The sequence below is a fragment of the Besnoitia besnoiti genome, assembly GCF_002563875.1.
Source record: "Besnoitia besnoiti strain Bb-Ger1 chromosome Unknown contig00007, whole genome shotgun sequence".
In the NCBI taxonomy this organism is placed as follows: Eukaryota; Apicomplexa; class Conoidasida; order Eucoccidiorida; family Sarcocystidae; genus Besnoitia; species Besnoitia besnoiti.
Genome location: NW_021703915.1, coordinates 3339842 through 3366194, shown reverse-complemented (window position 1 = coordinate 3366194; position 26353 = coordinate 3339842). Strand labels below are relative to the sequence as shown.

The window sequence follows — 26353 nt, the reverse complement described above, 5'->3', positions numbered from 1 at the left end:
TTCGACGCCACCTTAAGGTGAAGAGGCTTGTTATGGGTTCAGCAACCGCTTGGCAAGTATGCGTTGCTGCCACATGCACGTCGTTGGAGAGACGATCGAAGCGGCGACTGCTTGTGTTGTCACTGAATAAAAGCCAAGCTTCTTCGGGTACGATATGTGTGGGCGCCCACCGTTCACGAGCAGTTCGGTCCTCCAAAATTTTAAAGTGCGGGTGATGTAGCTTTGATGAATCGCAGAGCTCTGCACACCGGGTAACAGTTTTTCCCCCAGTGCGAATGCGTAGGTATGCATTCGTACACGTACACACCTTAAGGTGCACTTCCGTCGCGCTATCGGGTTCAAGCCCCCTGGTGTGTCGCCTGCGCTTGCAGCCGGTGTCAAGGTATGTTCTCCCGTACATTCTCTTAAGATGCCGCCCGTGCGTCTTGTGCGTTCTCGAGATGAGAAGACATGACCCTCGGCCCTATGACAACCTGGCATCACACGTGATATGTTTGAGTCTCCGTCCCAACCTCAGAGGGCGAACATGTGACCGAGCGTCTTGACGTTCGGCTCTTCCTGGTAAAAGACGAGTCGGAGATTCAAGTGCCATCAGCAAAGCGCTATGAACTGCCAACAGTTGACCACACAAGCAAACTGGCCTCCACAGGTTTCCCGCAGTCGCTGGAAGGCCACTAGCTGCAGGCTATCAACTGTTTCCATCAACTGAGGTGTATCGACGAAGTCCTCTTCGTCTCAGTCGAAAACTCTGGCGCGCGCTGCACATACTTGCGGCCAGGCGTACGAAGCGGGCACGTGCACCGTGCAAGCATCTGAAGGGATCCCCAAAGTTACCGTGGCAGCAACTTTAACAGTCCTCATAATTTCACCACTTCACTACATACGCCGCGGTTTGCTTGAATCTGTGGTGTCTCTGCCAGTACAAACTACGTCTACTCTGGCATGCAGTGACCCTGCAGAACTCATACCCCTAAACAGTGATGGTACATGCGCCGAGAAAGAAAAGCTAGTTTAAGAGTGTCACACATCCTAGAGACCGGGAGGTCCGGACTTCGCGCATACTCGATTAAGTAACGCGCTTCGTAGCTGTAAGTGAACTTCCGTTTTTCTCAAAAAGGTAGTCAGGATCCAATGTCAGTCTTTCATGGGGGAGTCTGGGCTCTCTTCGTCCCCTCTCCTGCTCCAAGACTGGCTCACACTAGCGGCGGTTTCGGATCCCCTTGCCACCGCTCACGCCACGGAGTGTGCCGCCCTAGCTGGAGGGCACTCGTTGGCGCCACGGACGAAAACTGGCGATCCTTGATGTGCAGATGAACCATTCGGGCGGGAAACGTCCTTTGCGAGTTGCTTGCGCCGCCCCGCACGACAGATTTGAGTCGAGCGGAGCATCTCTTATAACCTCCCCGCTTGCGTCTGTTTAAACAACTCTCCTGAGGTGTCGCTTGCGCCAGTCTTAGACTGGCTATCTGAGTGTTGGTACAGTTTCTAGAGCACTCTACCGCGCATATAATGCTTGAACGACGGACAACTTGTCTGCTGGCACTCTCAGAGCTAGGCCAGCCGCAGGCCACCGCCGGCTTCATGTCTGAGGCCACGCGGATAAAAAAAAATCGTCGTCCATGAAGTGCAGAAAGGTGGAAACGTACCTCAGTAAACGAACGGGAACACATACATTATGACGTTCTCCAAATCCACGCTCTGCTGCCGAAAAAAAAACTGATATACAACGGCCACGAAGGTGTGACTCCCTCGGTAGAAATCAAGTTGCGGCGGGAGCCCTTTCCTTTCGTTTCGAAAAAGAAAGGCAGCGACATATCAGCGTGATGCCTTACCGCTCAATATTCGAAAGAGAGGACATCGTTCTCCGCAGATGCAAACTGGTGACAGGCGAAAACAATGCATCTCAGTGACAGCATGTGCCGCTGAGGTGGAAACGCATTCTCAGGATTCTCTCATTCGCATGCCAATTGAAGAAAGCCACACGCGCCTCGGCATCCCCATCGCCGTTGAACAAGACATCCAAGTAAGACACTACAAATTGAGCTCTTCTGATACGCTAAAGAAGAAGGCGAAGCATTCCGGGAGCTCCTCCCAGGCGCCGCTGCGCATCGGTTTGTTTTTTTTTTCATTTTTTGCATGCATACCTCCCGCGCTGCTGCATCTAACGTCACCGATCGCTGTCACTCGGGAAGACTTACGCGTCAAGCTTCATATTGTGGCGTCCAGAAATCGTCCCCCAGCATACTCCTGTAGAAAGAGGCGGGACTGGCTCTCTTTGCAGAGTTAGGTTCGCTCGAAAGAGAATGGGGTCACCTCAGGACCGGAAGGGGTATTACCGCCGCGCTCAAGCGTGGTTCCATCTAGCTGGAGGGCCGTAAAAAGGAGACACAGGAGACAGCTACAGCGGAGCTGCACGCTACGCACTCCCGCTGAAATACTTTCACCCTCGTTTCCGCTCTTCCCCTAGCCTGCCGCAGTTGCAGGGTCCCTTTATCTTCAGTTTTCCTGCGAGTGCCGATTTCCGTGCAACGCTCTCGACTTTATCGCAGAAACGCGCTTCAAAACAGTACAGCACTGGACTTCCCCGTTGCGACGTCTCCCTTTCTTTCGCCGCACCACGCTTTCCGGTGAATTCGACTGCCCCTGCTTTCGGCCGTATGCCGCTGAAGGGCCTCCCGACTTCGTCGGTGCCAAAGTGCCACTTTTACGGCTTTTTCGTCCAGCGGTGAAACCTTCGGGACCGTAACACAGTCTGTAGCAGGCCGGCACTATTCTCGCCGCTCGGAAGCAGGCAGCCGCAGTGCTTCGTTTGTTTCGCACTTGTGCGGCGGCAAGCCACGGTGTTACCTTTGTCTGCGTCGGCTTTTTTGCACAGAGCGGCCGCAGCGCTCTAGGGCTGAGCACAAAGCCACTCGGGGACAGGGCCCTTGCTGGGGCGATTCACCAGGGCTCCAGTCCCCGGCATTGCGCGGAGACGAAGACGCGCCCTCGAGGGCTCTGCCTACTTTGAAGCAGAGGGACAGGGGGCAAGCATGGCGGAGGAGAAACTAAGAGATTCACAGACGCGCAGCGGGGTTCCCCCTTCGCCCCCAGCAGTGGAGTTGCATCTGGAAGAACGACTCCAGCAGTTCCTGATGCGCCACGACTTCAGGACGCGTAAGTCTTCGCTGGCTTCACCGCTTCTCAGGCCGACGCTGAACCACCCCTCTGACGCTGCCTCACGCCTCTTCGGGACGACGGACTCCGGGGTGTGAGGCCGACAACACGCCTTCGAGTCTGCGTACATCCTGCTTGGCAGATACATGCATGCACTGCTGTTTAGCTGTATGTCTTTCTTCGCGACATCCTTTCCACAGCCAGCGGAAACGTATATGTTTCGTGACGCCGGCACTGCCACAGTGACGGCCTCTCGCTTGGAACGGTAGCCGGCGCGCTCTGTGCATGACAACAGCTTCAGCGCCGCTGGCAGCATCTGCAGGAGAAAGCAAAGCGAGGCGCATTCGAGCGTGCCGCGACATCTGGAAAGCCACATAGTGGCGAGAAAGAGGGTGCGCAGCGAGCCCACAGGACCAATCAACAGAGACGATACAGCGGAAGACACGGCGAGACGCCTCAGCCCCCATCGTGCCTGTGTCGGTGTGTGTGCCTGCTCAGTGGAAAGCATCGCTGCCGCGGACTTGCGTGCCCTTGGCTTGAATTGTGAGGTGAGTTGCGTGGTTGTTGTTTCTGTCGCTTCCTTTCCCCCTGAACGCGTGTGCGCAGCACCGCTCGTTTCCGTCTTCCGGGATGCGCGCCTACTCACATGCACATCCATAGGCACAGATATTCGGGACGTGCGTCCTCGACCCCTCCGTGCATGCGATACGCGCGCGGAGTCGATCTTTTACGTTTTTGTCTGCATCACATCTACATCGACTCCTTTGTCTGAATCCATGTTTCTTTCTTGTTCCTTCTCCTCTCTCCTCTGCCTTGCTTGCCGGTGTCTCGTTGCATTTCAGATAAGAGAACTAGGTTAACGAGAGAAGACATACATCCTATAAACTTTACGGTGTCGGACCTCGTTCGCATGTCTGTCATCTGTCGGTTTCTGTTGCTCGTGTCTTCCGGTCGCCGCCTGCTCCTGTCTGCCTTACCTCTGCCGCTCTCCCTGCGCAGGACACTGGGAAGATTCATGCGGCATGCGCGAGTGCGCTGCTGTCGGAGTCTCCGCGCTTGCCGCCCCTCGCTGTCTCTTCTCCTTTTTCCCTTCCTTCCTTCGCTCTCGCCACCGCCGCAGAGCTGCTGGGCCTCGAGGCTCGTGAGCGTCGGCGAGCGAGGCGCGCGGAGGCCTCGTCGCCCTTTTCCGCCTCCGCGTCCGCTGCCTCGTCTTCGCCGTCACGGCCTGTCTCCTCTTCCGCCCCGCTGAGGCAGACACCGGAGACTCTCTCTGTCCGCTCTTCGCCGTATTCGTCGTCGTCATCAGAGGCGCGCGGCCCGTGCTCTTCGCCCGCAGCCTCGGAATCGAACCGGGAGCCGTCTCCGTGTGCTGAGAGCCTCGGCGGCGTTGGGGAGCGTGATGAGACGGACACGCGACCGCAGCGAAAAAGAGATCCCGTGCAGCAAAGGCATAATGATCCAGGGAAAAGGGGCGAAGCAAACTCGCATGACAGACCGACGTCGTGGACATCGGGATCGGCTAATCTTGACCGTTTGCTCGGCGGGCGCGGGTGGAGAGCAGGAGAAGTCGTCGAGCTTTTTGGGGCCGAAGGAGGCGCAGCTCTGACGGAGGTAAGTGGAGAGCGTGACGAAAACATACTGCCGACTACTCTGTTTTTCATGTGCTGAACTCTGGTGCCACTTTGCTTTCGTCGCGCGGTCGACTCCTGCTTTCGGGGGCACGGAGTGCTGCCTCAGCCTCGGTCGCTGGGCTCGCTGCTGCGAGGCATGATACCGTAGTGGGAGCCTTCCATATCGCTGTTCCTTTGGGTCAGTCTCCCGTGCCTTCGACTTGCGCCTTTGCAGATGTTTTTCTGCAATCACTCACTTGCCAGGGGTATGTGGGCGGCCTCTGCACGTTGGCGCTGTCCGCGTTTCTCTGCTCAGAGGAGCTGCTGTCTTTGTATCTCTCCTGACTGATCGCGCCCCTGGTCTCGTGTGTATTCTCATATCCTTGCCCCTCTTACCCCACTCTTTCGCTGTTCTCTTCTGACTTGCCCTCGTCCTTCCGCCGGCCTCGCAGGTGCTCATTGCCTGCCTGGCGCAGGCCTTGCTCGCTTCCGAGCGGGCTTCAGTTCTTTTCGTGTCGTGTCGGGGCTTCCTTCCCCTCGCGCGAGTGAAGACGCTTCTTTCTCAGAGTGTAAAACGACGGCAGGTAAGCATCGAGGCAAACATGAAGGCACCTAAAAACCTCAGTCGCACGTGTACGAGGTGGATCTCCATCTGCCTGTTAAAGACGAAAAATAAAGACACGACGCTTTTTGGGACCTCAAGGCCGTTTGCCTGAACAGGTGACGTGGAGACAGGATATCCCTCGTGACCCTACGCGCAGGCATATTCGAGATTCCATCTATTTTCTGCCTTCTTTTCGCGTGAAAAGAGAGTGGCGACGAGATCCAGTTACGAACATACTGCCTCTGTGTGTTTCGTTCGCGCGTCTTTCGCTTCCTAAGTCCTCCGCAACTCTCCTGTCTCTTCTCTCTCATTTTCCTCCCCCCTTCCTCGGCGCACTGCGCCGGTGCTGCGGTAGCGGCTGAGGAGCGTACCCTGGCGGTGGAATTTGCATGCTCCCTGTCTGCGCGCGATGCCTACCACGTGCAGAGTCCTCTGTCTGCCGCGTCGTCCTTTTCTTCGCCTGCCGAAGCGCCGCAGGAAGGGGACGGCGACCTGCTTTCCCTCCTTCGGCGGTTTCGGTTAGCGACGTGTTGCTCTCTGGAGGAGCTGCCGCTTGTCCTGCAAGAGACCAAGCAGCGCCTTCGCCGAAGCCGCCAGGAGGGCGCCGCCGCGCGGAAACGCGCCAGGCACGCTCCCGAGCCGAACCCCGAAGCAGACGAGGAGACGGACCTCCGGCAGGGGTGTGGTGCACGACAAGTCGACCAGAGAGAGGATTTTGCCGACGCCAGCCGAAAAGGCGCCGTTCAGCGAGCCTCTGGAGAGGAAAGGGAAGCGAAGGCAGAAGCTCAGGCAGCGAAGACGCGCGAAAAGGCAGAGGACGGAGACCGCGTGGCGAATGAACGCAGGGCGGAGACAATGAGGGGGAGGGCCGCGTCCCTGGCATGCGGCACCGAGGCCGCTGAGTGCACCCCAGAGGGCAAACAGGCGAGGCCCTCTGCTGCGCGTTCGCCGTCCTCTGGCGGCGGGCATCTGGCGGCCGTCGCCATTGACGGCATCTCTCTGCTTCTGCTTCCTCACGCCATGCTAGACGGAAACGGTACGTGGCGACTCTCGCTCTTGCGGGCAGCCCGCGTCTTTGTGAAGGAGTGGTGCGCCGCCTCTTCTAGATATACATGGACACTCACAGTCGTAGGCGCCTCCTCTCTGTGCTCGTTAGGTCTCCTGCCTCCCCTCAGCCCCCCTTCCCCCCGCTGTTTTTCGCTTTCCTCGCTTCCTTTCCTCACGCCTCACGGCAGCCGGCTCATACGGGTCTTCACGTGCGTCTTGTCTGACTCGCAGCGCAGAAGGCGAGCTGTGCACAGCGCTGCGCTGTCTCACGCGGTCCTGCGTGCGAGGCATTTTTGTCCAGGGTGGAATGAGTAATCGGCAGTTACCAGCTTTGCTGTCTGTGGGGTGCTGTTTTGCTTCGCCGGTCTTCAGCCGTTCTCCAGGAGGTCTGGCGCTTGCTTCGGCAGTTCGCCGTCGCGTCATCGTCGCTCGTACTGGTGCGTCTCGTCCTCAGCGCGCGTTCCGCTGCCACAGGGTCGCGTTTGTGAACCTGAACCGGGTACATGCGCTCGAAATGCTCGTAGACACGTATGTAGGTCTTCTCCCCAGTCGTAGGCAGCGGTCGCCGCAGCGCCGAAGGCTTTCCTTGTCTGCCGTCGAATGCAGACTCGTGCAAGTCGCTTCGGATTGGCGCGCGGAGGCGGCCAAGCACATGCACCTGTCAACTGTGGAAGCAGCTGAGCACAGAATGGAGCTCTGCTGAGTCGACAAACGTGCAGGAAAGCAACGCTTCTCTGCGGCCTCCTCGCATCTCCCTCCACGTGTGCATACTGTATATCTTTTCATATCCAGAGAGAATATGGATAATCATCCCTGTTCTTCGCTTCAGCGGACGCCGCTCAGTTTTCGCGTGTGTACGGACATCGAAGGAGGTCGTTTGAAAGGAAAAATCAGGTCCTCTCAGGGCCGTCGCACCTCCCTCCCTTCTGACTGTGGGTCGGCAATCGGTCTCTGGCTCGCTTGTTTGTACTCAGACGACGAACCACACCGTGTCGGCTGATGCAACTTCATCGGAAGCGAGTGCTGTCTGCGAGCCTTCGCCGGTACCTCTTTTCTCAGATGTGCTCGTTTCCATTTCTGCAACACGACTTTCAAGACCTGAAAACCGACAGAGGACTCCCCAACTCCGAGCGAGAGGCCGCACCCCTCGTGCAGTTCGGCTCTTTCAGATTAATTGCCTTGCGCCTCCTTTTCAGAAGGCGTTCAACTGTGAATGCTCGTGGTAGTTTGCTGATTCTACATGTTTTCTTCTAATCCTCTGACTTCGATTCGCCAGGCGCAGTTAGATGTCCTCTTTGAAGCTGCGTATATTCGTGAGTCTGTGGATACGCTCGTGGAGGAGTGTGTATGCGCGCCCATGCACACAGACGCCCGCACCGTCAACGGCTGCATGTTCATAGTTGTCCTGCTTTCCTCTGATTCCGTTGCCTCTTTGCGCTGCTTCGTTCGCGTGCGTTCAGCGCTGCGTGCCTCTTCTCCCGTTCGCTCTTCCTCCTTTGATGACCAAGCGCCCGGGACTTGGCGCCGCGTGGAGTCGATGCGCGCACCATCAGCAGGTGAGAAAGTCCTCACGTTCGCTCTTTCTCAGAGTGTATTTTGCCTGCGTCTGTGGAGGTCCATCTCCGCTCGCGCTTCGCCTCATGTCGTCGGAATGAAAAGCAGAAGAGACAAGTGTCCTTCTCACTTTCGTTAAGCTCAGCGCGTGCGCGACGGCACACCAGAGACGCAAGCCGCCGGCGAGTGCGATGTTCACTTGTGGCCTTGCTTCTTGTGCACCGACATGTGTGTGTCTGCGGCAGCTTCAAGTCGACTTGCTGGCTGGGCGGCAACGGCATCGTGGAAGAACCGAAAGTCCATGTGGCAGCTCCGTGGAAAGCGGCTACCTGGCAAGGGTCGCCGTCATCAGGTCCCCCAGACAAGTGAGGAGCTGCAGAGAACAGACACTGGCAAACTGCAGGTCGCGAATTTAGAGTAATAAATGCAGGTAACATAGATATATGTATAGATAGCTATTGATATGTGGATGCTCCGATTGAGAGAAAACGCGTCCTGGAGAGCTGAACGACGGGGGTTTGTCCGAGGTGTCCACGGGGAAACAGAAAGAAAACACAGCGAGGAAGGATGACTGGCGTCATGTTTTTCACAGCCTACCCTCGCATCCTCTCTCTCGCTAGCACACGATTTCCGCGACGGAACCGGCAGATTCACGTCCAAAGAAGGGTCTGCATGAGCATGGCACCGGTCCCGGTTTCCCCCTCCTGTTTGCACGTTTTCTTTGCCCTGAATCGCTATGTGCTTTGCGGATTGTTCGCACGTGGTGTTTGCAGGCTGCAGGACTCGCTGATTTCGTGTGGCTGGATGAGCACGCAGGTCAGCAGGTTGCTTGAACTCGATAAAGGCAGACATAGAGGGACGCCAGGCGCAGTGGCGAGGCGTCCGCTTGTCGAATGCTGCAGAAGTCGCTCACGCCAGAAACGGCACATCAACCTGCGGTAGCGGGCTGTACGTATGCGATGAGGAATGTCTATTTATACGAATGCATTTATGTTCCCTTGCAAAGTCGTCCGCACTTCCTGCCTACCGCTCTGCAATAAGGCGGGCGTGTGTTTTACTTCTCTTTCCAGCCGCCCGACTGCGCACCTCTCCAGTTGTGTTTGCGCCTCGGCTTTGCGCACAATTCGGTGTGGCTCTCTCTGTTGGGGTAATACACCTCTGCAGACGAGTTCACTGCTTTCAGTTTCGTGTCTCTTCGTTGTCCCTTGTCCCCTGCCCGGTGTCAATTCTGCAGGCGTAAAGGATCCTCCGCTCTCGTGGCTGCGGCGAGGAGAGACAGACGCGGATGCCGGACTAAGAGGAGACGCGCGACAGTTTCCAGGCTTGTGAAGGAGCCGACGTCGAGCAAGTAGGAAAGCATCTGGCATCAGTGCGAACGGGCCTACGTAAAGATGAGAGTCAAAGACCGCAGACGCGAGTTCTGCGCACGCGCATCGGCTCTGTCTCTCCCTCAGTTTTTCCTCCGCGGCTGGTGAACGGATCGTCGTCCATACGGGTGGAAGCGGCCGTATGTGTTGTCACTGATACAGCAGTGATTCTTGCAGACAACAATACATATCTATATGTCTATAGGTATTTATATAATTGTATGTAGAGATGCTGTGAGTAGCCAGGCATGTGCAGGGGTACTGTGAAGTGTAGGCATGTGCCTGCGGCCTCAGGCGGGTGAGCCTGCGTGCCAATGGGTTTCAAGCACTTTTGAATGCAGAGAGCCAGACTGTAATCCAGGGAAGGACGTGCAACGCAAGAGTGAACTCCACTGCGGCGTCATGTGTTTCGTCGCCGCGAGCGCTCGTGCAGAACGGTCTGCTCAACACCTCTGGGAAGAGCGAAGAAGCGTGATACGCTCCAAGCGAGGCGAAAGAAAGCCTATCATTGCGCGCGTACAGACGAACTGTAGATGCAAAAAGATGAATAGCTTGCACCTCCGCATGCAGACACCAAGTTAGTCAAGTATGAGGGATGACACGACAGGGCGAGACGCAAGTCGGATCGCAATCGCCAGATTCAAAGTTCGCTGGCGTTCCAAGCAGGGCACGAAATTCCACTTGAATCGAACTCGCAGGGGCAGGCGAGGCCGACGGAGATTCCATCAAAGCGTCAAGCCAAAGTGAGGAAAAGCTGAGCTGCGGCACGATTCCCCCGCTATCGCGACGCTACCATGCGCTTTCGCCGGTCCCTAGGAATCGCTGTCCCCTCCGCGGCGAGCGGAGGCAGTGGGAAGAAAGAGGGGAAAAGGTGAATATATCGGGTTGAGCCAGAGGCCTTCGCCTGTCTCATCACACGCTTTTCCGCAGAGCCTCCGTCAGCGCCTTCTCCTTCGCCTGCTGCGAAGAGAGGAGGCTCCACGTACACTCGCGGGCGACCACAGTCAGCTTCCAGCCTCGCAGCTGCGCCAGCAGATATCTGCGAAGGAAAAAGAGCCACGAGCCAGAAAACAGCAAGCGTAGAGAGCGCGCAAACTGTCAGCAGTATCGCGACAGACGTTAGAAGAGCCTCACGCCGAGAGGAACGCGGCGAAAAGACGAATATGACGGACAGGCACAGAGGGACTAGGCAAGCGCCCATATACACATATGTGCATGCACAGCTGTAGACTGGAAACAGGAAACAGACTCCTAAAGATTCTTGGGAAGCTCCGCGCTCCACAGCACCTCCTCGCGTGAAGAAGATGCACAGAGGGAGCGAACCATCCTGAAGCATAGAGAGCGCGCCGACGGCGAAAATCAACTAGTTGTGACAGGCGTGACCTCGTTTTGTTCTTGACTGCACACGCCGAGGAGAAGGCTTCTGCTGCCCACAAAGACTGAACTCTACTAGGTTTTGCAGACGCGAAATCGATGGAGCGAAGCCACCGTTCCCCTGTTTACCTCCACTGCTCGTGGGCGACGAGACGAGTCGACTCGTTTTTGTAGAAGTCACGCTCATGCTGACAGAGGAAGAGCTCCTGCCACGGAGAAACAGCACAGCCAGGCGAACGAAGACACGTGCGGGAAGGGGGAACCGCGGAGAAAAGAAAAGGCTCGCACGAGCTCAGGCAGCGAGCAAACAGAGGAGCAGAAATAGGCGCGACGGCAGGGCCGCGCGAAGAACCAGAGGGTGGCGTCCGCGGGCGGAAGGCAGAACGCCAGGCCGCCGCAAAAGAGCAAAGGAAGAGGAAGGCAGCACCGTGAATCTCCCAGCAGCTACGGAAGGAACAGCGGAGAGAAGCTGCTTCTGAAACACGCGTGCCCCCCGCCCCGCAACGACGCACCGCAAACGCCGCGGTCTTGCTTTTCTCCCTCTACGACAAAGCCTCTACGCAGCGCGTCGGTCTGACGCGCGCGGCGTTGGTTGCTCTCAGACTCAAGTTGCTGCCGTGCAGGACAGACACACTGCAGACGACCTGCGTTGCTCACTTTCCCAATTCGTGGAACGAAACGCAGGGATGGTCTGCGTCTGAGAACCACGGGTTTCTCTCAAGCAGGCAGCACGTTGCGCCTGCCGCGTTCCTCGCCTTCGTCCTGTTGTCTGCGCGACTCTGAACGTCGAGAGGTCTCTCACCTTCTTCTTCGCATTCCTCAGCGTGTAGACGAACGGTCCGAGAGTCGTCGGCAGGACCTCGTGCGGCTTCTCCAGGCGGAAGAGGAGAGAAGACACTTCTCTCTCCAGTGGCGACAGGCTGCGGAGATCTTCACCTTTCACACGCGTCCCTCCCTGCGTCTTGTGTGACGACGCGTCGCCGGCCTGCGGAAGCCAAGTCGCACGAAAGCGTCAAGCTCACACGGAGCGCCGGTCCCCAAGGCGTCCACACAAACGAGTATTTTATGCAATAAACTCACTTTTTTTAAACGAACAGTTGCGCAATGGCCAGTGAGACCTGCTCAGTGGACGCCTGCAAGAGGGCCGCGTGTACACGTCAAAGCGTGTATATGTATATTTATATAGAGAGAGACAGTATATCTATTATATATAATTATATATATATATATATATATATATATAATTATATAGAGAGAGTCTCTGTACCGGTCGCAGCAACGGCCAGAGTTTGTGCGTACTCGATGGGTGGGCGCTTCTCTCCTGCGAGAACAGACGCCCCGACTCGACGAAGAAGACCATGACACTCCATGGCATACCCACACGTGTAAATATAAAAAACTCCTGCATTCCTAGAGGTATATGTATATATATATATATATATGGAATACGGGAATACTCGTAAGGAAGGTTGAGCCTTCCGATCAACGCTGCAAAAGACAGCGGTACTGCCACTTAAATCGTCGCGTCTACACTAGAGAGTCGCGTAGAAACGCCCACGCTCGACGCCGCTCGCCCGTCTTGCGCCGCGACTCCTCTACACGGGTGACACGTCTACACGGGTGATGCTCAAGAACTACATGCTTCCACCAAGCGGAAAGGACATGCCACACCGGAAGCGCAGTTCCTCTGCAACCTCACTCTGCCGAGCTCAAGCTTCCATTTTCTCTCGCTCTCCCTCTCTCTCTCTCGCTCCCGCTGTGTGCCTCTGTATGATGGAGTCGCAGCCCGCCCCTGGGACTGCTGACACACGGTCCTCCGCACACCCATTACACGTGGTATGCTTTGAACCTGGACGTTTCCCAGATCCTTCAAAAATGCGATCCTACACATCATTTCCTTGCCCGGGGTTGCTTCCGCGCGATGACACTTACCTCCTCGTCTTCATCGAACTGGTTGTCGTCTTGGTCGCTGTCTGCCTCCGCTGCCTCCTCTCCGCGCGCCTCCTGGGCCTCGCCCTCGCCCTGCGCCAGTCCCTCGCGCGCACCCCACACTGTCTCCTCGGTGACCCCAGGGTGAAGAGGCAGCAGGGCGAAGAAGTCTGCGGCAAGTTCTTCGCCGGATCTGCCGCCGTCGCGCAGTGCCAGCAGCAGCGGGTGTCGCTTTCCACGGATTCCAAGCGCCTCCAGGCCGATGCGTATGAGCAGGAGGTCTTCGTTGCTCAAGTCCCTTTCCCGTAGGCTAAGCAGTGACCCAAAGAGAGAGAGAGAGCAAGTGAGGTCCTCTTTGCTGAGAGCTCCAACCGCGGAGGACGCGCCGCAAGGCGCCGCACTGGGGGTTGCGGCGAGCGACTGCCGACTCAGCGCAGAGGAGAGCGCGAAGAAGAGGAAGAGCGAGACCGTGGCAGGTCCTGAGAGACACGAAAGCAGGGGCGACGAGCAAAGCAGGAAAGCGGGGGTCCTCTTGTCTTTCTTCGGGACTACAAAAGGAAGAAACAAGGCGAAGCAGGCGTCAGCCGCCGCCTGAGAAGCTGGCGAGGCCGATGGAGGAGACGGCGAAGTCGTGACAACGGAGGCGAGAGGGAGAGTGCGGTTCAGGGCCATCAACAAGTGGTAGATGGAAGCGGAGAGAGCCTGTTGAGAAGCCGGCGTAGAGAGAGAGGATGCATCTGCAGAGGGAGAGGCGAGAAGGAAAGGGAAGTCTTGCTTCAAGCCCTCGACAGCAGCGGAGAAGGCCGACGTAGAAGGGAGGACGCCAGACTGCGTTTGACTGTGCAGCGCCTCACACGCTGCGAGAGAAGCGACAGACGCGAACGTGCGACACGCGAACGGAGAAGAACGGAGAGGAGAGACTAAACGACTGCAGACGGGAGGCGACATGCCCGCCACAGAAGAGGGTTGGGAGCGGCCGGCTGAGGCAACGAACCCTTTAGAGACTCCCGCTGAATACGACAAAGGAAAGAAGCAGACGGGAGCAGAGTCAGAGTACTGGCGCAAGACGCGAGAGGGGAGAGAAGGTGGCAATGGAAAGGACGAGTGCGCGGATGAAATACATCCGGAGTCTCTCCGTTGAGGGTTCCCCTCGGTATGAGCGGACACCCGTGGGAAAGCTGAACGAGGGGCATACGAAGCTTTGAGAGAGGAGAACGAAGGGGAGGCTGCTTCTACGCGCCTTTTCGAGGAAGAAGAACGGGTGGGAGAAAGAGGAGAGCATGCACGCGCAGATGATTCTTTCAGCTGGGACTTCGCAGCGGGAGAAGACAGAGAAGAGAAGGCAGACGACAGTCGAGAGTGCAAAAGCGCCGGTAGGCGCCTCGTCGGGTGTATGTACACCCGAAACGAAGAGGGGAGAGACATTTTCAGAGGATGGAAGCCAATGGAATGAGTTAAACGAAGGCGACACAACGAGGAAAGAGTCGGCACGCCGAAGAGAGAGCAAAATGCGAGAGCTGGTAATAGTGGCGACAAAAGCCAGAGAGAAGAATACACAATGACGGAATTGAGAAGGCGCACAGGTTGCCAAGAGAAACTACACTGCAAAGAGTACACACTTCACCATATGCACTCGAGAAAGCCAGGGCGTCGCCAAATAGCAAGTTCGCGCGCTGACGCAAGAAGAATCGACTACTGCACTCTCTCTGCAGCGTCCTCCTTGCTTCTTTCTCCTGCTTTTGCCCGCATAACTAGTCCCTTCTTCTCTTCGTTTTTCCCGTAAACGCTGCGGAGGGCTTTGCGTCAGGCGGCGCCGGGCTTGAGCAAGGAAGCGGCACAGAAGGTAGCGCCCCAGTGCGCCTGCGGAGGAGAAAATAGAACGAGTGAAAGATTTCTCCACTCGCTGTCCGAGGGCACTTTCGAGCTCGTTCGGTAGAGCTGTGGTTGTAGAAAAACGCGCAGATACGCTGCGGGTTCTGCGGCTGCCGCATGCAGGGCGCTCTTTTCTCAGGAATCGCATGACGCGCCTCAGACATGCTTATCCTGTGTGCACATGTGTCGACTGTCGGGTATTTCGTTTTGACGACGACTTCGAGCTCCTTATGGATTTGCAGCTAGTCAAGACGTGCGATCGGTCGGCGTGTCGCTTTTCTTTGGATCGCCAGGCAGATCTATGGAGAAGACAGACACCTGTTTGGCACGGGTGCGAGGAGTCACGCGCGTCGTGTGGCTCTGGGGCTACTTGACTGGCTCCCTTTCAACTGCCTCCTCGGGCATAAATCACTTTCGCGCCTTGTGGTTGTATGTCTTTCTTTGTGCTCGCCTTGGCTGTCTTTCTTCGCTCGCGCTTTCGCAGCGTGCGCGTTCACTTGGCTGTTAGCCGCTCTCGTTTCCTGCTCCTGGCTGGGGACGCCTTCGCGGCGCCGGTTCTGTCTCTCCGTCTGCGTGTCTCTCTGTCTCTGCGAGCTGTCTCCGTTTGCGTTAGTTCTTCGCCGCGCGTACTTCTCTCCTCGCGCATTTTCCTCCGATTCACTGTTCCTGCGCCAGTCACTTCTCTCCAGTCCTCGTTACTCTGAATGTCTGATTCTTTCGCGAGGAATTCCCCGACCAGACACCCCGGCTTGTCGTCGTGTGGTCCGTCTCTCTACCTCGTTTTCCGTCGTCTCCTCTGCTCTCTCTCCTTCGCTTTCGCGACAGGGAGTCGGTCGATCCGCCTCTGCGGACGCACACGCCTCCGTGCCCACCGCTCTGCTGTCTTGCCTTCTTGTTCAGCCTCCCCGGAGTGCGTTTCGTGTCGCCGTGTGCGCGGACGCTGGCAGTTCCGCCTCCCTGCGTCGACTCGGTCCGTCGCCAGTCCAAGAGGGCAGCGGAGGAGAATGAGGGATGGAAGTGGAGCCCGGAGACGCAGAGAGCGGCGCCTGCTGGCATCTGCTCTCGCGCTTCTTGTCCTTTGCTCGGCGCAGACATGCGCCGCCCTGAGGCGCGAGTTGGGGCGAAGACCAACGCCGGAGGGCGAGCGCGGCTGGACGACTCGCGAAGGTGAGGCAGCGAGCGAGGACGCTGGGGTGAAGCGAGAAGAAGGCAGCGAGCGAATGGAAAAAAGGCGAACGGAGGAAAGGGCGGAAGACAGCCGCGTGACGAAGAAGGCGAAAGAGGGACTGAAGGAAGGTGAACAAAGAGACAGCGCGACCCGCCGTCTGAACCGATGAGAGGGCATGGAGGAGACCTCAGTCCGGTTCGTCTCTCGTCGCACATCCATCCTGTGCAGTTGTTCTCTTTTTTTCTCTTGCCAACACGTGTGCTCCGCATGTATTTGCCGCTCTCGTGAACGGCCTCTCTCTTGTAGACGTCTTCTCGTCGTCCTGCTTCCGGCGCGCTGGGACTCTCTCCTGTTCTTTGTCGCCACTCCTCTCCGTGACCACTGCTCACACGGGTTCCGCGGCGAGGGCGCTTCGACATCAAGCATTTTCCCACCTCCAGAGGGTGTCGTTTGCTCTGCGCAGCGGGCGAGGCCCTGGAGCGGCTGCTCCCGACGCTCCAGGCCCAGCAGCACGAGGCGTTCCTGAACGTCAGCCCTGCGCGGACGCAGAAGCTGACCACCGCGCTCGAGCTCAAGTAAGAAGTCGCAAGCGTCGCAGAAAGGGACTGGCGCGGGCCTGCCTGTCCCTCTGTGTCTGCGAGTCCGAAGCCGCTGTCGCTGGTTTCGGAGAGAGGATGTGGGGAACCAGCGAGAGCAACGAGACAGCAGCGCGATACGACGCAGAAGTGCTCGAGTGAGAAGCGGGTTGCCGCTGTGTCGCGCAGAATGGAAGGTGAATCCGGATAAGCGACGAAGATGCGCACCTGTATAGAAGTGAACAAACAATACGTGCAGGTAGCTGTGCGTCATCACGCCTGCATGTGCAACGGAAAGACGAGGCGGGGTCGCAGGCCGGCGGAGTCGCGGCGCTGCTGGCGTTCGCTCGGCTGTATTCGCTTGTTTCTTCAGCAAAGTCCGGCAAGGGCAGACACAGCGTTTCTGTTAAGGGCGCCCGCGGGCCTCGAGGTGGTGACATCTCGGCTTTTTCTGTCTACAACTGCGTTATGTACTGCGCAGATATGGTGAGAACGGGCACACCGTCGACTTGAAGAAAGCCACGCAGCTGCTGCAGGAACTGGTGAGCCGCCACAGGGGCCGCGCCGCCTGTGCAGAGAGCGCGTCTGACGCCCTCGTCGCACGCGGAGCCTGTTGTCGATATCCGTGTCTGTTGTTTGCAGGGGGGTTGGGTCTTCTCGATACCGCTAGAACTAGCCAGTATGAGACTGGAATACGAACCAGACGGAACCTTGCATTGCACCGCTGCTGCGGGCTAACTGCCTGTTTCGCATGCTCAGGGCTCACTCTGCGTTCCAACCTTTTGAATTTGGTGTTGCAGCGGGAACTGCGTGCCACGCGCTCCCGACGGCAGCGGCGACAATAAGAATATATTTTTCTTTTCCATTTGATACCGCGTTCGCTGGAGAGGCTTGAGGATGTGTTTGGCCTTTGGCACAGCCCGCGTTCTGCTCATCACGGGATCATGCACGTCGCGAGCCAACACTTGTTGTGTTCATTTGTGTCTGTGCGCGCTCCCGCGGGGGGCCTCCAAACAGGAGCTGCGATTCTTTGTTTGTTTCAATTCCCCAGGCTGAAGAGGAAGTCCACGACGCAGCCACTGCACAGGCGCTGTACGAGTTGGGAGACCTTCAAATTCGAGGTACAGCGGACTGCTTTGTCTTGTCGAGTGGAGGGTGTGCCCTCTGCCGTGGTGCCTTGGTTTCTGTTGCACGCTTTTACGCAGTTGCGCGTTTCGCACTTCGTTCTTGGCTTCTGTTTTCCGTTTTCCGTCTCTGTTTGGGCAGAACCTGCCCCGCGCGTGCGCTCTATGGTTTGTCTCGCCGATTCCGTTTTGTACGCGGAGCGGCGCGCGCGGGATGAGCTGCCTCACCCTGTGCGTCGTCCCCTGCGTTTCCAGCGGAGTCTTTGCTGCCGTCGCGCTCCGCTACACAGGGGGGGTTTGCGAAACAACGGCTGCGGGTGCAGCAGATGCGCGCGTGAAGTGCAGCTGACTCCGTGAGCACAGACCCGTAGACAGGCCTGCGAGCCTACGGCACGAGTGGTGACCGCGGAGTGGCGGCGGGGGACGAATGACTGCTCGCTGTCTTCAGGGTATCCAGGTGTGCTGAGGCGCATTACACGCGATCTGAACCGCGCAGTGGAGCACTTTCGTGCGTCGGCTCTCTTTGGCTACGGACCAGCGCTGCACGCTCTCGGCGTGGCGTACGCGATCGGCCTGGGCTCCCTCGAGGTCAGTCGCGTGGCAGCCGCGAGACTCCCTGCGTCGAAGCCTCAGGCACACGGGCGACTTCTTGCCAAGCCCGGGGCCCCCCTCTAGGTTGCCACCGGCCGCTGGGCGAGCCTCGTGCATAGGTGCAAAGGTGTCTGCGGCTGCGAATCTCGCTGCCCTTCTGTGCTCGTGTTTGCAGTTCTGGTCACCCTGCTGTCCGTCGCGGCGCGACGGTAGCCGGCTACACTAGTGTCACCGTATATAGATACGTATATACGGTCTTTGTTCACATCGATTGTTGCTTAAGCTCGCTACGCTCGCGGAGGCTGCGTCTTCGCACGATTGAGCTCCGCTGCTGCGCCCATGTTTTTCTATGTGTCGCTTCTCTCAATGCGATGCCGCTTGTTCTCTGGAGCTTCGCGTTTTCCTGCGTTTTCTTGTGCGCTCCAGCCTAATGAAGCCGAGGCTGCGCGACTGCACTACCTCGCCTCTTTGACGGATTATATTCCGGCGATCCTCGCCATGGGCTTTCGGTGAGTTGCTGCGAAGAGAGTGGCTGAGCTCTGAGAAGGCCACTAGATGAGAGGCGGCTCAACGGTCTGGTTGCATCGGAGACGGCGCGGGCCTGCATTATCTCGCAAGCGTTTTTCGCCGTGGCAGATAAGTGGACGATATGTTAGGTCACCCCAGCGACTCCCATTTGAGAAGAGGCTCGTGAATCACATACGACGCCGACGCGTTTCTGACATCCGCCACAAGATGTCCTGGTTTCCAGATAAGAAATAACATACTGATCTCCCTTGGGGCCAGCAGCACCCGCATTGGCTCTCGGTCGGACAGCGTTCACAAGACACGCCACCGCGAGAGACGAAGCCGTGGTGTGTCTGTCTTCTGCCTGGATCTCCAATCGTTTTCGCGTGTTCGTGCTCTGCTTCAGGTTCCTCTACGGTGACGGCGTCGCTGCAGATTGCGAGACTGCCCTAAGGTACTACAAGGTAAGGGACCTTGGAAGACAAGGCTGAAACTGCCAGAAAGGCGGGCCCTGTCCTCGACTCCGAGACTTCACCCGAGAATGCGGAGTCTTCTGCAGGCTGCCAGCGTCGGCAGGGCCCCTGTGTTCGTGTTGGACGCGCGGCAAGCGCCTTGCAGGGAGGGGATGCTTTTGTCTGCGCGACTGAAAATTCCGTGTCGCGCCCCGTTCGAGGTGGCCTCCCCCGCGAGCACTCCGTAGCCCGCGATAAAGTTCCAGCTTTGCGGAGACCTCGCTGGCCGTGTATTGACTTTCAGCACCTGCGCGATCCTTGCTGGGGTCTCTCGGCGGAGACGCGGCCCGTCGACGGCTTGGGGGCAGGACGATGTGAACACACGTCTCTTGCCTGTTTCTTGCGCGCATGCGTTCCTTCCTTTAGTTCGCTGCGGAGCGAACTGTTCAATTTCTGGCCCCAGGACAAGACGACGGGAGCGCCGCGCTGTTCCCTCCGCCACCGCTCGGAGACTCCGACCGTCTCACCGAGCAAACCGACGCTCAGTGGCGCGAGCTGCAGACGGTTCAGACGCAGCAGGTGCGCGCGCAGATGCAGAGCGAGGCGAAGCAGACACTGAGAGAGACGCAGCACCGCGAAGAGCTCGCCAGTCTCACACGAGGGGCGACAGGGCTCAGTAATGCGCCCGCGCCGTTAGCCACGAGGGTGGAACGCAGAAGCGCGCCGACATCGAGTGGCCCCGTAGGCGGTTTGGAAGGAAGCCAGCTTGTGCAGGCAACCCTACAGCAAATGCATCAAATGGCTCCGTTTGCTCTGTATCGCTGTTTTTCCAGAAAGAAATTCTGCAGTACTGGGAGCACCAGGCCAAGGACGGAAACCCGATGGCGCAGTACGAGCTCGCAAAGCTCCGCGAACAGCAGCAACCTGCGGAGGCCACCCCGTCTGGCAGCCGCTCGCCTGAAGCGGAAAACCAAGACGCGGAGAGAATGTAGGCGCTGCACCTGTGGAAGCCTACGCCCGTAGCGTGACTTCCATGAATTGTTGCCGTCTGATGTGTGCGTGAACCAGAAGTATAGGGATATGTAATTCCTCGCATATATAGGCTTGCATGCGTTCTTCTGATGCGTAGCGCATGCGGAGCAGCGTATGTGCCCACATACCCAAATACATACGTATGTGGCACATGCGGCTCGCTGGCGCCCACACGTGATTTTGCGACAGTTCGAACAGCAGTCACGAATCGTTCAGAGCTCCTGGCTTTCGGCTTGCGTCTGCGTCCACGCGGCCTTCCCCCCGCTCCACTGTTTCTTTCGCGTGCTAGGCGCCAAGTTGCGGAGCTGTACGAGGCGAGCGGCAAGCAAGGTCTCGCCCCCGCGCTCAGAGACTTAGGGCTTCTCTATCTCCAGGGGCAAGGCGTGGAACGCAGCTTCCCAAAGGCTATCGAATGCCTGAAGCAGGTAACTGCTGGGTCCGCACTACGTATGTCCTGTCGTGAGCGCCGCTATGCGGAGCTGTACTCATCATTGCCTCGTGCGGCTTATATATATATATATATATATATATATATATATATATAGATAGATAGATAGATAGATAGATAGATAGATAGATAGATAGATAGATAGATAGATAGATAGATATAGGTATAGATAGATATGTATACATATGTAGGTCATAGGCTCGCTCAACTGGCATTCAGGCAGCACGTAGATGAGATTTGTAGTTTGGAGTGTATGCGCGCATGCGTATTCAACGCATGTGGCGCATAGACGAGTTGTGAGATGCCTCTTTGCAGCTGGGCACAGCTATCTGCGTATATTTTTATATGTTCACATATGTCGTGACAAAGTGACTCGATGCGCATATGTCTGTGCGGCGTGGACAGCAGAGATTTGCATGTGAGCATCGCGGCTGCATCTGCTCGAGTTGCTTGGTTGTTATATATTTCGGAAGCTGGCGCCTGCGCGTTTGTTCCTCGCTGGCGGGGCGTGTGCCTCGCGTTCATCTTTGCCAGCATGCCGTTGCAGCCTTGGCTGGCGGGTTCACATTTTGCTTGTCTGCACCGTAGGCCGCAGAGCTGGGCGACCCAGAGTCTCAGAACTACCTCGGCTATTTGTACTACTTTGGCACCAACGCTCCGAGTCCGTCGCCTTCGGCCTCGCACCTCGCCCCGGACCTCCAGCCGTTCTCAGCGCCGTCGTCTTCGCCACCCCTTTCTGCGTCTTCCTCTTCGGCGTCTGATGACGCGTTTTCGATTCCACGGAACGAGACCCTTGCTGTGCACTACTTCCGGCAGGCTGCGCTGAAGGAGTTTCCCGAGGCGCTCTTCTTTCTCGGCGAAATAGAGGTCGAGGGATACACAGCCGCGGAAGCCCGTGGAGAGGCCGCCGACAGAGGCCGCGCCGCCAAGCCCAGCCGCGCCAGACGCGAGGCCGAAGGCGAGCATGCAGAGGACGACGCCCAGGAGAGACGGAGGGGAGGCCCTGCAGGCGGGGAGAAAGAGGCTGCAGGACGCGCGGAGAAGGGACGCAGAGACAGGCACGAGTTTCGTGCAGAGACCGACACGCGCGCGAAGCCCGCGGAGAGGAAACGGCGACGAACCAACACGCTAGGCACTGCCGCGGTAGGTCCGCCAAGCTCCTGGGAGACGGCAAGGCTGAGGGAAAAGTCGCGGCTCTTTTCCTGTGCTGGTGACGCGAAAGCGAATTCAAGGTGTCAACGAGCGTCGCGTTCATGGCGTGCAATTGGCGGTGCCGTTCGGTGTGGAATCGTCGGACTGGAGTCGTGGCGGACACACGCCTTTGCAGGCGCAGGATGGATGTCTTTCAGGCCTGCATGTGTATGCAAGGTTCAGCTCGTACAGAGGTCCACCGCTACGGGTGGACTCCTAGAAACGGGAAAGAGGAGCGGTAAAACTCGAGCTTGTCTTTCGTGTAAAAGTGTGGGACAATTATATCGTGGCAATTATGTTTGCTTCGAACTGAGAGACGGAATCGGTATTAAGAGCGAGGCAGTTGTGGACACTGACTCCATGCGCGTGAACGTGTTGGAGCTATCGGTGAATTTCTTCACTCAAAGTCGCTTGTGAAATAGCCCTAGCAAAAATAGTTAGAAAGATGCCCTTCGCGGGGTTCATGCCTGGCGGCCAAGGCTCCGGCGCTTCGCAATATAAATACATCTATACATGCGTGGGTATGGGTGTGCGTTTCAGTCGTCAGCATTTATTTACCTCGTTATGTATAATCTGCATCCTCAGGGTGCGTTACTTCGCTGTCAGTGTGGCTTCGTGTGTGTCTTTCTGATACGCAGTCGTGGCTGCCTGCTCGTGCATGTGTTTGTAATGCTTGGCGCGCGACTTGTCTCGCTTTCTCTTCGCTTGTCAGGGCAGCCTCGTCAAGGCCCTGCGTTTCTACCAGCGCGCGGCCGACGGCGGATACATCCTGGCCGCCTGGCGCGAAGGGCAGCTGTTGGAGGCGGGGAAGGGCGCACCGCGGAGCTGCGAAGACGCCACGCTGGTGAGGTCAACAAAGGCAATAAGATGTCAAAAAAGTAGAGACAGGCACGTTTAGCCGACGTCCGCAACGACCTGCCTCCGAGGGTTTCCGCCCGTGCTTCGCGTGCGAACCGCCTCTGTAGACATTCCTTTCTCTCCCACACAGTTCCCCTCCCTCCACGCGTGGCCTTCGCAGGATTTATCTGTGTGTTTCGCGTCGATCGTAGGTATCGTTTTGGGGTCCGTGGTTCACGTGAGACGCCCCGCTTTCTGTCTGCGAACCTGTGTCCCGGTGCTGCCCCTCGGGCGAAAGAACAAACTCACTCATTTCTCTTTCGTGGCTTTCGGCTTCCAGGCGTACAAGCTCGTAGCGGAGGCGGGACCGCTGGTCGACGACATTCGGAAAGGTAAGGCAGCCGGGCTCAGGCGGCAAGTGTTTGCTTTGCTCGAGCTTGTGAAGCGCAGGGTGCCCGCAGAGTCCATGCTTAAAAGCGACTCAAACGATGAAAATCTCACTTTCTTACCATGCCGTGATCACTGAACTCTAAGCTCGCATCAGTGCGAAACCCTCGCCCTCTTCTTTCTCCCGATGGCGTATTGACGCCTAAATGCATGTGAGCGTATATATATATATATATATATATATATATATATATATATATATATATATATATATATGTCGCTCACCCCTTGAGTGTTTTCTATTCATTGCGTGCCTCCTCCAGGGATGATTCGAGATGTCCCGCTCTTGTGCTTCCGCGTCCTTTTACTAGTTCCCCTTCGTGTCTGTCCACCCGTCTCATCTTTGGTACGCAGGCTTCACGCAGTACGTGAGTGGCGACCTCGAAGGCGCGCTCTTGACTTATGCGTTCGCCGCGGAAGAAGGCTTCGAGGTCGCGCAGGCGAATGCCGCGTTTCTTTACACCCGTTTCCGTCCCTCGTGGGAATTCGCTCCCCTGAAGCGGTCGCCGCCGCAGCCGAAGGCAGCCCGGTCTGAGCGTCCGCCGCGCAGGCCGCGCGTCAGTGTCCAGGATCCCCCCCAGGGCTCACGAGACGGCGAACGCGACCCCTCGGCGCCCGACGAGTCGCCGTCCTTTTGGAGCTTCGTCGGTAACCTCTTATGGGGGGCGAAGAGGCCGGAGAGGAGGATGAGGGACGCGAAGTCTGCAGACGCGACGAAGGCGCGACGCGAACCCCGTGCGGCGGTCGCGGATCCAGATCCGCCGCAGCGCGCACCTGAGCAAGGGCGGCGGTATGCCGGAGCCAGCGAAGGCGATGAGGAAGAGGCTGGCGGGTGTGCTGAAACCGGGGTCGCCGCCGACGGGCAAGCGAGCCGCAGTTGGAGCTTCTCCTGGCGCGGCGACAGAGCAGAAGAGGTTGAACCGAGTCTTCCCGAGAATGGCGAGGCGCGAGCCAAACGGCGATGGTGGAGCAGAGGCCCGGGAGAGACAGACGGGGAGAACGGCGCGCAGACCAGCGCCTTCGGTCCGTCGCGGGACGAACGCAGAAGGGGAGAAGAACTGGAAGGAGACCGCCACACGACAGTCGATCCCCCAGCTCCTCGCCTGCCGCAAATCTACCGCATGTGGAATAGAGCCGCGCTGCAAGGGAATCCGGAGGCGCTCAGAGAGATCGCGCAGCTCCACATCAAAGGCAGGTAAGAAGACAGAGACTCTCTCGCGGCGAAAGCGCCGATTGCCAACACAGCGACACCAGCTGCGTGGTCTCAGGGGACGGCGACGAAGCGCACGCATCGGGTTTTCGCGCCAGAGGTCGTGTATTTTTATGCGTATGTAAGTATGCTCATACATTTGTCGCGCGAGGCTAAGTGCGCATCCTCAGTCGAGATCTCAAGAGCCGCTGTGGCTTCGGGATGAATTCTTGCCTGTGTGGCAAGTTCATCACTGCTTTCGCCGCTGTGCTGAATGGGTTCGGCGCGATTATGTCGCGGAAAGCGACTGCCGGGCAGTGAGAGAGTGGTGTGGCAGATAGGCGTGTGCGGGAGAGGCTCGTCTCTGAGTCCCGCTCGACTCTTCCTGTCGTGCCATATCGCGACACGACTTTACGTGCGGGCGAACAAAGTTTCTGATTTACGCATTGCCTCTGGATAGGGTTTCGTGTCTTTTCATTCTGGCACTTTGTGTGGATGTGTTGCCTTCGCACAACGTAGACGTCCATCGTCTCTTTGTTGTGTGTTCTGCGTTTTCTCAGCGCCGACGGCGTCGTCGTCGCCAGCCCCGAGCTCTCTGCAGAAGTTCTGAAAATTTCTGCCGCCCACGGCGATGTCAAGTAAGGCATTGAAGCATGAGGGACTCGTGTAGAGTTTTCGCGAGGAGTACCTAACGTGTAGATACGTGCGCGTCGCCACGTGCACTCTCTCTAGGCGCCGTATATGTGACGACGACCACTTTTATATGTACTGCATGCAACGTCCGTGTCGGTGCGCACGCAGACCAGTGGGAACGTTCAACGAAACGATAGGGAATCTGCAGACGAGTGACAGTGGCAACGGACGCAAAGACGCGACTCTTGTTTCTTATCTTCTAGACTCAGTGATGCAAAGTACCAGGATTTTGAAGAGCAGGGGACAAACGGTGACTGAGGGTTGTATGCGGTGTTCTTGTCCGCAGATCGCTCCCCATCCTCGCCTCCCTCTATGAATCCGGAACATCTGTGACGCCTCCGTAAGCTTTTTAGGACTAGCAGGTCTGCTTTCATCGAATCCATGTTCTCTTTGGCATCTGGTGACATTCCTTTTTGCATTAGAGAAACCGCGTTCTGACGCCGTTGCTTGTCACGGCTCCTCTGATGACGTTGTGTAAGCGCCTGGCATGGGTGTGCCTGTTCCACGTGCCGCCTGGATTCAAGGCCTCCTCTCCGTATCTGTTTTGCCTCCGCAGACTGTATGGTCGCGCGATCGACCTGCTCAAGATCTATGCCGAAGGCGAGGAAGCGCATGCGGCGGCAGGGCCTCAGCAGATTCTCCGGTCAGGCGCGGCGGCGCCCTGGCAAGGTTGGCGCAAGGCGCTGCAGCGTCGCTTCAAGCGATGGGGCTTGGCCGCCCAGATCGGTCGCCTGACGGTGAAAGACAAGTGGGCAAGGCGGCGCGAAGAACGCGGCGAGAAGGCCGCAGGGGTGGCAAGCATCCTCAAGCACATGTGGTGGCGCACGAAGCGGGAAAAATGAGCGGGAAACAAAACCTGAGACGCAGCCGTAGGCCTCCCAATGTAGTGACAGTCTCGACAGAGTCAAACGCTTTCTCCTTGCGGATTCACGCAGAACTGCAGTGCGTGTGTTGTGAAACTCGCCAATCTGAGTTCCAGATGCAAACGACGTGCTGTCGAAGACAGAAACAAGGTGGGGAGTTTCTCGGTCGATGGCAGATGAGACGAAAATGGCCGATTTTGCCAGGCGTTGCCTCAGGCAGTCTTGGATGCTTGCGTGCCTTCGCCTGGGTTAACTTTCGTGCGTGTCGCGCAGCCTCGTTTTCGTTCTAAACCCTGTCTCTCTGCCTACAAATAGCGTCGAGGAGTGGCAAAGAGACTCAGGATACTGGGGATTGCCAAATGGTCGACTGTGAGAATGGTACTGTCCTGGGAAGCTTTTTTCGAGTGCTTGCGACTGGGGGGAGCTTTAGGCGATCATATGAGTGAGACGAACGGGAGAGCGCAGGATGCTGCGACACGGTCACGGACGAGTCGCCGCTGCTGTTATCGCGGAGTTCAGACTCTTAGTCTTCGGCGAGAGCGACTGTGACACCCCCCGCCCCCCCCCCCTCTCCCCCCGTTGTGTGTGTCGGATTTGGTCGGTTCTCTCTCAAGATGTTGTGATGCTTTATGGTCAAAAAAGAAGAAAGATAAGATGGCTTTCTTCACTTCTCTGTAGTGCTACCACACAACTGTTCTCGTGTGTCCGCTCTTCAAAACTGGA

At 57.5% G+C, this 26353-nt stretch overlaps 3 protein-coding genes across 3 annotated transcripts; 2 read left to right on the top strand and 1 right to left on the bottom strand.

The window, feature by feature from the left end:
• Positions 1-3032: 3032 nt before the first annotated feature.
• Positions 3033-9300, top strand: BESB_074690 (uncharacterized protein; the record flags this gene model as incomplete). The annotated part of the gene is made up of 11 exons (XM_029365842.1): positions 3033-3156; positions 3655-3704; positions 4156-4767; positions 5219-5350; positions 5797-6406; positions 6790-6854; positions 7392-7460; positions 7878-7973; positions 8217-8336; positions 8745-8787; positions 9206-9300. 11 exons carry the CDS (start codon positions 3033-3035, stop codon positions 9298-9300), a joined length of 2016 nt encoding a protein of 671 aa, XP_029218326.1.
• Positions 9301-10250: 950 nt separating this feature from the next.
• On the bottom strand, positions 10251-14066 carry BESB_074680 (uncharacterized protein; the record flags this gene model as incomplete). Its single annotated transcript, XM_029365841.1, has 4 exons — positions 10251-10377; positions 10842-10918; positions 11515-11697; positions 12645-14066. The coding sequence occupies 4 exons, from the start codon at positions 14064-14066 to the stop codon at positions 10251-10253; spliced, it is 1809 nt and encodes a 602-aa protein (XP_029218325.1).
• Positions 14067-15517: 1451 nt separating this feature from the next.
• BESB_074670 (Sel1 repeat-containing protein) lies at positions 15518-25609 on the top strand (the record flags this gene model as incomplete). Its single annotated transcript, XM_029365840.1, has 17 exons — positions 15518-15809; positions 16145-16256; positions 16738-16798; positions 17308-17377; positions 17829-17968; positions 18398-18480; positions 18885-18942; positions 19357-19509; positions 19764-19918; positions 20252-20387; positions 20999-21553; positions 22314-22445; positions 22779-22830; positions 23240-24080; positions 24635-24712; positions 25054-25107; positions 25324-25609. 17 exons carry the CDS (start codon positions 15518-15520, stop codon positions 25607-25609), a joined length of 3258 nt encoding a protein of 1085 aa, XP_029218324.1.
• Between the last annotated feature and the right edge of the window lie 744 nt (positions 25610-26353).